The sequence below is a fragment of the Panthera tigris genome, chromosome C1 (genome assembly GCF_018350195.1).
Source record: "Panthera tigris isolate Pti1 chromosome C1, P.tigris_Pti1_mat1.1, whole genome shotgun sequence".
NCBI classification, from domain to species: Eukaryota; Metazoa; Chordata; class Mammalia; order Carnivora; family Felidae; genus Panthera; species Panthera tigris.
In genome coordinates, this window is record NC_056667.1 from 28918376 (window position 1) to 28931711 (window position 13336).

General features: G+C 44.0%; 1 protein-coding gene across 7 annotated transcripts in view; it reads right to left on the reverse strand.

The window, feature by feature from the left end:
- EPHA10 (EPH receptor A10) overlaps window positions 1-13336 on the reverse strand; it is a 38892-nt gene that overhangs the window by 14828 nt on the left and 10728 nt on the right. For 4 of the 7 annotated variants that reach the window (XM_042996625.1, XM_042996624.1, XM_042996623.1 and 1 more), the window contains exon 6: window positions 1869-2002. In XM_042996625.1, the coding sequence (XP_042852559.1) occupies window positions 1869-2002 (134 nt within the window). Of the gene's footprint in view, window positions 1-1863; window positions 2003-13336 lie in introns of all 7 variants that reach the window. The other 3 variants (XR_006221253.1, XM_042996627.1, XM_042996628.1) reach the window with 1 other exon arrangement.

Sequence of the window (13336 nt, forward strand, 5' to 3'; positions counted from 1 at the left end):
GTCTACTGGAGATGCTGTCATCATTTTGTCTCTGTCTCCACCCCCTGCCACCTTATTACAGCCCCTGCCACAGCCACAGCCTCCCGATATCATGTGGCCCAGTTCTTTGACCATGGTATTCAGGAATGGGGCGGACGCTGACCCAAACCGGGCCAATCAGAATCTCCCTTCCAGGTATTTAAATGAGCCACTGAAAGACAGTGAGGCAAGGGCTGTGGCCCTTCTGAGCCGGGCAGGCTAGGGCCCGGGTGGAAGAAAGAGGCAAGGCTGTCAACCCAGGCAGCTGTGATATGCCCTGAGCAAAGCCCCCTCTGCAGAGGACGCGGGACCCGCACCCAGAGAGCAGAGCGTAGATAAGGAGCACTGTGCCTCCCAGATTTGTGGCCACTGGGTTCCAGGCGACGCCCTTGAAGCCTTTCAAACAGAGCCCCTCTTGCACAGGACCCTCTTTTCAAGGCTTTTTGTTCCCAGCAAATTCACACCCCCTAAGGGCCTGGAGCATTCGCCAGCTCAGCTTCTGGACTCTACTGCACGGCCCAGCTCCTTCCCAGTGTCCTTCTCTGCCATCTCCCAAATGTCAGGGTTCCTCAGAGCCCTGTCCTGTCCCCTCTTCTCACCCTCCCTGTCCTCCTAGGCCATCTCTTCTGGCCCCTGGCTTCATTCAGCTCCTAGCCCCGTGCAGAAAGGGCCCCAACTCTCTGTCCAGCGCCAGGCCTCTCCCTTGAGCTGCAGACCTGCAAGCCCACCTGGATGTCCCAGAGGCCCCCTGAACACTGCATGGGCCAAATCAAACTCATCCTCTTACCTCGATTCTGCTCCCCCTTTTCAGTCCATGGCACCCCACCCCCTCGATGGCCCAGCCGTGACTCAGGAGTTCCTCCTCCTTTGTGTTCACCAACCCCCCCAACCCCAAACTCACAGCTCTCAGTAGACTTCTAGTATTCAAAAACTACTATCTGACTCAGCCAAGAAGTCCCCTGAGTCACTCAGGAGTGAGTGAAGCTCTGACACATTAAGTGCTGAAGACGAAAGCAAGGTTTCGCTTGAAGGAATAAGATTTGCACCAAGGTGAGAAGCAGTTTAACAGCAGATTACGTATCACATTTAAAGACAATACATTCAAGGAGGAAGGAGACAGTGTATCACATTTAAAGACAATACATTCAAGGAGGAAGGAGACAGTGGATCGGGATATATCTCCACTTGGCAAATCGAGGTTGAACTGCGACTATTGATTGACAACAGATACAAGAAGTTAGCAAAAATCAGCAAAAGCATCCTGTAAGAATCAATTGGCTATGTGGGGTTTACAATATGGAGAAGCTGTGCATCTTTCCTTATTCCTTGTAAACGACATATGACACATTTTTTCTATAGTAAAATTGTCAGGATAACTCATACACTCATTGTTCCGGAGAGTGGGGCGTTAAACACTGACCAGCACATGGTCAAGCCCCAGCAGACCACCTGACCTACCAATGTAGGTCAATTTGTAAATTGTGAAAGAGTATGGTACTTCAGCCTTCTTTTTCTTAAAGAGGGCTGCAAATTGCATATGGTCCGGCCACACAAGATGGGAATGAGTCCCTAGAGAAAGCTCTTAGTGAACTGCAAACACTAGGTAAAAGTGGTGACAATGGAGCTGATGACCAGTGAGGGGCAGGGAAGGGGACAGCCGACGAGCAGTGGGGTCCATGCACGGAGTCGAGGGGGGGATAGGAAGAAACTCAGGCCTGCCAAAAGCCACTTAGGAGGCCAGCGGATGTGTTCACAAGGAAAGTAAGAAGGGCTTTTGCCTCGAGGAGGTTGTGAAGAAAAGGACCACAGCCCGGAATGCAGCCTCAGGTCCCGCCTAGACCTCACCTCACCTTCTCGTAGTATCGGATCTCGTACTCCGTGCCGTTAGCCCCGGGAGCTCCGGCAGGGATAGGCTCCCGCCACGACAGGGACACACTCTGGGGCTCCACTCGGTCCCTCCGGATCTCATCCTCCTCCCAGGGCGCTGAAAGTAAGGAACACGCGGTTCTCGATGGGAACCCACTGTGGGGCAGGGCGGGGGCTGGAAGGGCGGGGCATGCAGGGTGGGGGTGGGGCCAGGCAGGCGGGGCTGGGCCAGACGCTCCTGAGGGGCGGGGCCTGAGTTGTCTTAGGACCAGAGGGGATCCTGCTCTCACCTCACAGGTCTCAGCTTCCCTGTCTCTGCCAGCGAAGCGCCAAGCCACCTGCTTCTTGCTCACCCCCTGCATTCCAGCTGCACTAGTGGTGGCTGGTTCTAACACCCCAGGTTCTTTCTACACTTTCTGTGGTTTGGAGGCATTAAAAAGCATAGGAGCAGGAAGACCACCTACTTAACTCTTCTAACGGTCTTGGTTAAGAGTTAATCCGCTCCGCAACACTAGGAATCGCAGGAAACTACCTCAATATAATGAAGACCATATGTGAGAAAGCCCCAGCGAACATACTCAACGGTGGAAAACCGAAAGCTTTTCCTTGAAGATCAGGATCAAGGCAAGGATGTCCACTCTTAACACTTCGAATTAACATAGTACTGAAGTCCTAACTTAACCAGAGAGCTGAGGCAAGAGAAAGAAAGAAAAGGCATTCAGATTGGAAAGAAAGAAGTAAAATTATTTCAGTCCACAGGTGACATAACCCTCTATGTAGAAAATCCTAAAACTTCCACAAGACCCTGTTAAAATTACTAAACGAATACAGCAAAGTTGCAGGATACACCGTCAACATGCAAAATCAGTCCCATTTCTACATATTAACCACGAACAATCTGAACAGGAAATTAAGAAAACAATCCCATTTACAATTGCAGCAAAAAAGAATAAAATATTTAGGAATAAAGTTAACCAAAGGAGTGAAAGACTTGTACACCGAAAATCAGAAAACATTGCTGAAAGAAATTAAAGAAGATACAAATAAATGGAAAGACATCGTGTTTATGGAGTGGAAAACTTAATATTGTTAAAATGTCCAGGCTACCCAAAGCAACTTACAAATCCAATTCAATTTGCAACAAAATTGTTTTTTGCAGAAATAGAAAAGAAATCCTAAAATTCATATGGAAAATCAAAGGACCATGAATAGCAACATGATCTTAAGAAAAACAAGGCTGGAGGCCTCACACTCTGACTTCAAAACACTGCAAAGCCACCATAATCCAAACAGTTTGGTACTGGTAAAAAGACAGAAATGTGGGCCAACTGCAAAGAATAGAGAGCCCAGAAATAAACCCTCACAGATATGATGAAATGATTTTCGATAGGGGTTCCAAGCCCACCCAATGGGGAAGGGACAGTCTTTGCACCCAACAGTGCTGGGAAAACTAATTGTCCACATGCGAACGAAAGAATGAGGTTGGATCCTTACCTGATACCACATACAAAATTTAACATGAAACTAATTACAGACCTAAATGTAAGACCTGAAACCATAAACTCCCAGGAGGAAACATACAGGGAAGCTTCATGCCATTAGATTTGGCAATGATTTCTCAGACGTGACACCAAAAGCACAGGAAATGAAAGCAAAAATAGACAAATGGGATCCCACCAAACTTAAAAACATCTGCACAGTAAAAGGAACAATCACCAAAACGAAAGGCAACCTATGAAATGGAAAAAAATATTTGTTAATCATATATCTGATAAGGCGTTAATATCCAGAATATATAAAGAACTCCTGCAATTCCACAACAACAAACCTACAAATAACCCAATTTAAAATGGGGAGGGAATTTGGATAGACATTTCTCCGAAGAAGACAGACCAATCACCGATAAGCACATGAAAAGATGTCTAAAATCACTAATCATCAGGAAAACACAAGTCAAAACCACAATGAGATATCATCTCAGATCTGTGAGGATGGCTACTGTCAAAAACAAAACAAAACAGAAAATAGCAAGTGTCGGATGTGGAGAAGCTGGAATCCTGTGCATTGTTGGTGGGAATATAAATTGGTGCAGCCATTATGGAAAACAGCATGGAGGTTTTCCAAAAAATTAAGAATAGAACTACCCTATGATCCAACAATCCCACTGCTGAGTATACATCCCAAGAAAATTAAATCACTATCTCGAAGAGACATCTGCATTCTCATGTTCATTGCAACATTATTCACAATAGCCAAGATATGGAAATAACTTAAGTGTCTGTTGATGGATGAATGAATAAAGAAAAGAAAATGATATATATAAAGGGATGTTATTCAGCCCATAAAAAAAGAAATTGTGCCATCAGCAAAAACATGGGTGAACCTTGAGGGCATTATGTTACGTGAAAGAAGAAAGACAAAGACAAATACTGCATGATCTCACTTATGTGTGGAATCTAAAAAACCTACATTCATAGAAACAGAGTAGATTGGTGGTTGCCAAGGGCTAGGAGCTGGGGAAATGGGAGATGTTGGTCAAAGGGTACAAACTTTCAGTGAGAAGACGAACAAGTTCTAGAGATCTAATGTACAGCATGGTGACTATAGTCAACAGTACTGTATTGTGGGGGCACCTGGGTGGCTCAGTCCATTAAGCTTCTGACTCCTGATCTTGGCTTAGGTCATGATTTCACAGTTTGTGGGTTCGAGCCCCACATCGGGCTCTGTACTGACAGTGCAGAGCCTGCTTGGGATTCTCTCTCTTCCTCTCTCTCTGTCCCTTCTCCGCTCACGCTCTCTCTCTTAAAATAACTAAATAATAAAAATTAAAAAATAAATCTTAGGGGCGCCTGGGTGGCTTAGTCGGTTAAGCATCCGACTTCGGCTCAGGTCATGATCTCACAGTTCGTGGTTCAAGCCCCGCGTCGGGCTCTGTGCTGACAGCTCAGAGCCTGGGGCCTGCTTCAGATTCTGTGTCTCCCTCTCTCTCTGTCCCTCCCCTGCTCATGCTCTGTCTCTCTCTGTCTCAAAAATAAATAAAAACATTTTTAAAAAAATCTTTAAAAATAACAATATTGTATTGTATACGTGGAAATTGCTAAGAGACATCTTAAGTGTTCTCACGACACACACACACTTCCGAGAGAAGATGCTGGAAAGGCAGCTATATAGGTGGTTTCAGGACTCACAAAAGGTATCTGGAAATGAGATGGAGACCCAAGAGCCATCAGAAGGGGACTGGATGAAGCTTCCCAGGAGGAGGCACAGAAAGAGAGAAAGAAAAGCTTTTAGGAAACATACATTTAATTTAAGAGGCAGGTTAAGGAAGAGGAGCTTGAACACGAGGAGCCAGAGAGAGAGCAGGAAAGCCAGGAGCAAATGAGATCACAGAAGCCCAGGGAAGAGAACATTTAAGAAGGTTCCCTCCTGAGTCTTCTGGTTATTAGCTTCCAGTCCATGAGCAAGAGACTCAGTTGCCTCATGTGTAGAATGGAAACAATTCTGACCTCACTAGGCTCGCTGTAAGAATTTTATAAAGTAATGTATATGAAGAGCTTAGCACAATACCTGACACGGAGCAAGCGCTCCATGCAAGTTTACTAACTAGAAGAGCCAGCGGTCGGCAGTATCATACGCTGACAAAGGACAGGGTAAGACTAGGATTCAAAGCGCCCTCTGGCTTTAACAATGTGGAGGCTCCTGGTGACTTTGGGGGATTGAGGGGAAGTAGATACCAGGTGGCTATGGGACAGGGCCCATGCAGCTCACTCTTTGAAAAGTGCATGAACATGGCTTCCAGTTTTAAATGGTAACCACCTAGCAGCCCCCACCTGCAGTCTCTTCCCAATTCTGATGAAAACAGAAAGGTACAGAAAGAGTTGAAAACTCAGAACATCAACGTAAGCTAGTCTAGACAGCTGAATGCCAGAATGGGGGAGATATGCCACTCCACCTATGAGAAAGCCGGTGGAACTGGACTGAAAAGTGCAATTGTCGTGAAGCCCCAGGCTATGCTGCCCACAGAGTGACACGGTCTCCCATCCTAAAAATAACCTGAAAGATTTTTTAATCCCTCCTCCCACCGTCTGACCCTTACAAAAAGGCAAGGTCTTTGTCAACAGGACAATGCACAGCCATCACTCTCCTGCATAGTTGCTTTGGAGGAAAAGTGTCCTTCCGTATCCCCCAGGAGTGCCTCTCGGCCTAAATCCACTGGGAGATGACAGCTGTCAGAAGAGATGTGGGTTCAAGGGGAGAGGAGAGAGAAAACGTCCCAGGATGGCACAGACCCTTGCAGATACAGATGGACAGCAGAGACAGGAAGAGGCCAGGAATGTCGTGTTTTGGAGCTACATTTGTTGAAAGCATAGACGGCCATACAGAGGTAGGAGACGGTTCCATTTCAGACCCACAGAGATACATTAGATGAAAGCCTAACAAATCCTGAGACCGGAGCTGAAAACCGAGCCCAATGCTCTCTCCTGCTGTAGGTGGATCTGTGATGAAATCCAGCCAGTGCCCACGGGGGACCGAGACCACAGCAGACATGAGTGGAAAACTATTCAACAGCCATGTCTCCCCTTCCTGGCCTGTGGAGCCCAACTTCTGATTCAGGGTCTACTGTCTCCCCCTGTGTGACTCAGGTTAATTCTGATTGTTCTAAGACAGCTGTGTGGACTCATTTCCTGTGCCAATGACTGCGGTCGGGCTTATCATCCAGTTCTGGCTGATGTAAGGAGAAAGCAGCTAAGGGGAGGACGGACTCTGGAAAAGGTTTCTTGTTCTTAAAATGATACCTACATGAAAGAAACAGTCCCTTTCTTCTGCTCTGGATGGTAAGGATGTGATGTCTGGAGCTACTGCATCCAACCTGCCACCATGAGGGAGCCAGCCTATGTGACAAGGACGGCATGGCACGGTAGAAAGACACAAAGAACCTGGGTCCTTGAGGACCCCGATGAGCTGCTGAAATAACCATGCTCTGAGTCCACTCTTAGGTACGCTGAGAAATCATTTTCAGCGAAACATCAGCTGGATTGAGATTTACTGTTACTTGCAGCTGAAAAGCCTTACAAACCAACCCAGAGGGCAATTCACACATGGGGTTTTTTGGCAAACGCTAGCCATCTCCTTGTTCAAGAACAAGGAACGAGAAAATGCCAAAAACATCAGGCATATGAGAAAAACATTTCAGAATAAATGAATGGTAATATTATTTCTGAAGATTCAGGAGGCGCAGCTTCTTAAGAGGGATTTAGTGTGACAGAGAAACAAGAAAGGCGACTGTCTGGCATCCTCGAGAAGATGAAAGAAAACACAGCCTCCACAAAATGGGAGCAGAAGACCATGAAGGAACAACAGGCAGAGAAGAAAAAGAAAAAAGATGAGGCGAGGTAAAAGCGGAGGAGGTAAGCGAGGAGGCCTGTGGGGAAACTACGTGTGCATTAGGAAAACTGAAATATTTAAAAGAAAATGCACTGCAGGGGCACCTGGGTGGCTCAGTGGGTTAAGCATCTGACTTCGGCTCAGGTCATGATCTCACCGTTCACGGGTTCGAGCCCCCCCGTGGGTCTCTTTACTGACAGCGCAGAGCCTGGAGCCTGCTTCCAATTCTGTGTCTCCCTCTCTCTCTGCCCCTACCCTGCTCACAGTCTGTCTCTCTCAAAAATAAATAAACATTTAAAAAAGGGGCGCCTGGGTGGCTTGGTCGGTTAAGCGGCCGACTTCGGCTCAGGTCAGGATCTCACGGTCCGTGAGTTCGAGCCCCGCGTCGGGCTCTGTGCTGACAGCTCAGAGCCTGGGGCCTGTTTCGGATTCTGTGTCTCCCTCTCTCTCTGACCCTCCCCCGTTCATGCTCTGTCTCTCTCTGTCTCAAAAAATAAATAAACGTTAAAAAAAAAAAAGAAAAGAAAATGCACTGCAAATACAAGGAATTTTAACAAAATCACAAGCAGAATGGAAACACCAAGCAGACAATAAGAAGAAATAGAATTGAATAATGTGTTTCATTTATATATGGAAAAAGCGAGAGAAAAACTACGGAACAAAAATAATACACAATGCTGTAGGGTAGCCAGGAAATAGTTAAAATGTTTACCATATCTTCGACAACAAAGAAAACTCAAGAACTACTTAAAAAACGAAAAGCTGTGCAAACCTCTTTCTCTAAGCATGGAGCAGTAAAATCAGAAACAGAAGAAAAGCAAATCGTCCAGAAATGAAAACATGTTCTCTAAAATAAATCTAGGCAAAACTACAATACTAGAAGAAAACACAGGTCTGAATCTCCATGACCTTGAACCAGGCAGTGGTCTCTTAGATATGAAACCACAGGCACAGGCAACCAAAGACTTCATCAAAATTTAAAACCTGGAGCTTCAAAAGGCACGGCTCAAAGCGAAAGGTGTCTGCCGGAGGCATGACGGGGAGCTGGGCAAAACAGGGGAAGGGGGTCAAAAGACACAAACTTCCAGTGATAAAATAAGGAAGTCCTGGGAGTGTAATGTACAGCATGGTGACTATCGTTACTGACACTATGCTGTATATTTGAAATTTGCTACGAGAGTAGGCCTCAAAATGTCTCATCACAAGAAAAAAAATGTGTAACCACGTGTGGTGATGGAAGTTTACTAGACTTACTGTGGTGCTCGTTTCACGATACATACATATACGACTCATTACGTTGTACCAGAAACAGACATTAGGTTATGTATCAATTATACCTTGATTTTTTTTTTCGAAAAGTGACCGACAACCCACAGAGTAGGAGAAAATATTTGTAAATCATATATTTGATGGGGGTTGTTATGTGTTGCACTGTGTCCCCCCCCCCACAAAGATATGTTGAGGTCCTAGCCCCCAGTACCTCTACAATGTGACTTCTTTTGGAAATAGGGTCTTCGCAGTGAGATTCAAGTTAAAATGGGGTCGTTCAAGTTGGCCCTAATCCAATATGAACGATGTCCTTATGGAAATTTGGACACAGAGACAGACACTCACAGAGGGGAGACAATATGAAGACACACAGGGAGAAGAGCCATGTGCCTGGAACAGGCATCTACAAGCCAAGGAAGACCAAGGACTGCCAGCAAACAGGAGGCTAGAAGCAAGGAAGGATCCTTTTCTGGAGCAGAGAGAGCATAGCCCTACTGACCCGTTGATTTCTGACTTGTACCTTCCAGAAGTGTGAGACAAGAAATTTGTTTTAAGTCATCTAATTTTCAGTACTTTGTTACAAAAGTCCTAGAAAACGAATACAAAGGTCTAATACCCAGAATATATATATACATATATATATATACACATATATATATGTATATATATATAATTTTTTTAAGTAGCTCATAACTCAATGGCAAAAAGAAAACCCAGCATATGAAGAGATGTTCAGCATCTCTAGGCATTAAAGAAATGCAAATCCAAACCACAGGGAGATACTGCTTCACATCCACTAGGGTGGTTGTAATCAACAAAACCAGTAGCAAGTGTTGGTGAGGATGTGGAGAGACTGGAACCCTTGCACACCGCTGGCGGGAAGGTAAAATGGCGCTGCTGCTTTGGAAAACAGTTTGGCAGATCCACAAAAAGTTAATTAGTTCCAGAAGAAGATAAAAAGCCAACCGTACGTCTCAGTTCTAGAGGCTGGAAATCCCAGATCAAGATGCTTACAGATTTGTTTTTAACAATTTTTTAAAAAAATTTTAATGTTTATTTACTTTTGAGAGAGAGAGAGAGACAGAGTGTGAGCAGGGAAGGGGCAGAGAGAGGGAGACACATAATCTGAAACAGGCTTCAGGCTCTGAGCTGTCAGCACAGAGCCCGATGCTGGGCTCAAACCCACAAACTGTGAGATCATAACTTGAGCCGAAGTTGGACGCTTAACTGACTGAGCCACCCAGGCGCCCCAAGATGCTTACAGGTTTGTGTCCATAGTACTCTGGTAGGGTTTCTCCTCCTGACCTACAGACACCGTTTCTTGCTGTGCCCTCTCCTGGCCTTTCTTTTGTGTGCACAGAGCAGCTCTGGTGTCTTCCTCTTCTGTAAGAACACCAGTCCTATGGGACCAGGGCCCCGTCCTTAACATCTCGTTAAACTTACTTACTTCTTTAAAGGCCCTATCTCCAAACACAGTCACATTGGGAGTTAGGGCTTCAGCATTATGAATTTGGGGAAGACGCAATTCAGTCTATAACATCATATGACCTAGCGATTTCACTCCTACACATACACTCAAAAAAAGTGAAAACATGTTTCTACAAAAACATGTACATGGATATGCATAGCAGCATTAGTCATGATAGCCAAAAAGCAGACACAGCCCCAAGTCCATAAACTGATGCATGGATAAACAAAATTGTGGTATACAATGGAATATTACTCAGCCATATAAAGGAATAATATACTGATACATGGACAAACCTTGAAAACATTACGCTAAACAGACAAAAAAGGCAGACACAAAAATTCACGTGTTGTATAATTCCATGTATCTGAAATGCCCAGAATAATCAAATCTATAGAGACAGAAAATAGATTAGTGGTTAGAGGGTGCTAGAGAGGGTAGGAGGAATGGAGAGAGTAACTATTAATGGGCTTCTTTTGGGGGTGATGAAAATGTGGGCTGCACAACCATGTGAATATATGAAAAAGCACTGAATTGTATACTTCAAAAGGTATGTGAAATTTTAGGGCATGTAAGTATCTCCAAAAAAAGTGACACTACTAATGAGATGTATGATGTATAAAAACATACTGGATGTGACCAAAGTTATACTCAGAGGAAAATTCATAGGCTTACAATATTAAAATAAAACTAAGCACTGAACTCATCTAAAAAAAAGGCTTCAGGAAAGCAAGAGGATGGTATTAATAAAGATAAAATCATAAAATAAATGACAAAAGTACAGAACACTGGAATTGATTAATTCAAGAACTGATTGTCATAACCAGTAAAATAAACTTCCAGCAAGGATAATTAATTAAAAAGAAACCACAAGCACATAACATGAAGAAAGAAAAAGCACAGTTACACAGATACTGAGGAAAGTTTTAAAACGTATGTCTCTAGGCTACTGAATTAGAAAAATATCAAAATATTTGCTACGAAAACACAAATTAACAAAACTCATTCAAGAAGTATGGAAAAGATTGGGAATATCACTAAAATTTCCCCCAAAGAAAGTGCAGGCCCCCAAAAGCAGTTTTGCATGCCTTCAAAGAATGAGAATTATGCTATTTAAATTGTTCCAGAGCAGAGAAAAAGAAGAGTTTTTTCTGATGCCTTTTCCAAAGCTGGCAAAACTTGACAAATGCTAAAACTTGACAAAGAACACAATAAAAAAAAGCACTAATCTCTCTTATAAATGTACATGGAAAAATATTAAAATATAAGCAAATTAATTCAGCAAAATATTAGAAGAATAATACACCCACATACAGCAGGGTATAATCTAGGAGTGCAAAAAGAGCTCACACTGAAAAATCCATGAATAGAATTCATCATGCCAACAGCTCAAAGGAGAAAAAACATTTGGTCATCTTGAAAGATGCTGAAGAAGCATTTTATAAAATTAACATTCCTGATTTTTTTTTTTAAGTTCAATACAAAATGAAAGCATTCTGGGCACCTAAGTGGCTCAGTGGGTTAAGCGTCCAACTTCGGCTCAGGTCATGATTTTGTGGTTCCTGAGTTCAGACCCCACATCAGGCTCTGCGCTGACAGCTCGGAACCTGGTGCCTGCTTCAGATTCTGTGTCTCCCTCTCTCCCTGCCCCTCCCCCACTCACACTCGGTTTTGGCCTCTCTCTCAAAAATAGATAAACATTAAAAAAAATTTTTTTTTAAGTGAAAACATTCTATGGCCAAGGAGCTAAAAGCATGGGGAGCTCTGGTGGTTGACAGACCTGAGTTCAAAGATGGGTGTCTACTTACTAGCTGGGTGACTTTGGACAATTCACTTGTCCTCTTAGGCCCCAGCTTCCTCATTTGAAAGATGATTAGGGGCGCCTGGCTGGTTCAGTCGGAAGAGCCAGTGACTCTTGACCTTGGGGTTGTGAGTTTGAGCCCCACATTGGGTGTAGAGATTACTTAAATATTTTAAAAACTGAAAGATGATTACCATTCCATTTAAACGAATGAATGTAGAAAATCATATTGCAAGATCCAGCACCAAACACAGAGCAGCATTCAATCAGCGGAAGCTTAGTATTTTTATTAATAAAAGGAAACAGTATCTCAACACGATTTTTAAATCCATCTATATCAAAATAGGATGTTAATATGAAATACCAGATAAAAATCTCATATCACATATATTATACAAAAGGGATTTTATAGTAGATAGTTCTAGATATGGATAGAGAGATAAGAAAAAAATGTGGAAGGATACACTCCAAGATATTAATAGTTGTATATCTCTGGGTAATAGGATTATGGGTGCTTTTTTCTTTCTCAATATTGATTTTTTACATGTAAATGCAATAGCAAATGTTAAGTCATAATCGAGATAGTAAAAAACAGAGCAAAACTGTTATTCCAAAAAACCAGACAAATTGGAAATCTCTCCCAAAAGGCAGAGAAAATGGATTAAGAGCTAAAAATGATAAAGCGAGTGACAAGATTTGAGAATCAGAAAATGGATGTACAACCTAAGGCTTAGAGAGATTCTTAAGAGAGATATTGGAAGCTATCAGAAATTCTAGTCAAAGCAATAACTGAAAAAAGGTTTTCTCCAGGAATACCAAAAAAAAATGTGTGCAGATCACAAGTTTTACTATGTACCAGCCAAACTCAATGAAAAGAGTTCAATATAAAAATCACCCTGGCCTCAGACTTCTCTGCAATACAACTGCCAGAAGACGGGGAAGTCGAGTCACAAAGCAATCACATCTCAGGTATGAAAAGGCTCAGAAACCACACTCACTTTCTTGCAAAGGGTACTTGAAGGATTACGCGAAGGTGCACCCCAGCTGGGTGAAAGACGAGTAAAAGTAATTTTCGAGAGTGGGGATGATGTAGCCTAAAAGGAGTGTAGGTCATCATTTACTCCTCTCTAGCCCAGACTCAGAAATGTGACCGCTCCGTGTTGACTAGTGACTTCTATCGTCCCTACGGTCTGACCCTAAGTGCTTCCTTGCTCTTCTCCGGGACCAGGAAAGAGGGTGACCGATGCTGCAGGGATGGAGGCTGGGGGCTGGGGGGGGGGGGGGGGAACAACACGACAGAACCCCTCTTTCTGAGACAGTAAAGGAGGAGAGACGACTCTGCCCTTCCTGCTGAAATTTTTAAAAAGGGACAGCAAAAGGTGGCGGGGCTCTCCGCTCTTTCCCGCGGGAGATGAGAGGCAGGGCAGCCGCGAGCTGGGTGCGGTGCCAGGCTCTCTGCGAGGTCGGGAGCAGGGGCGCCCACTGCCTCCCGCGGACTCCCGGAAACGCCCGCAACCGCTCTGGCCCGG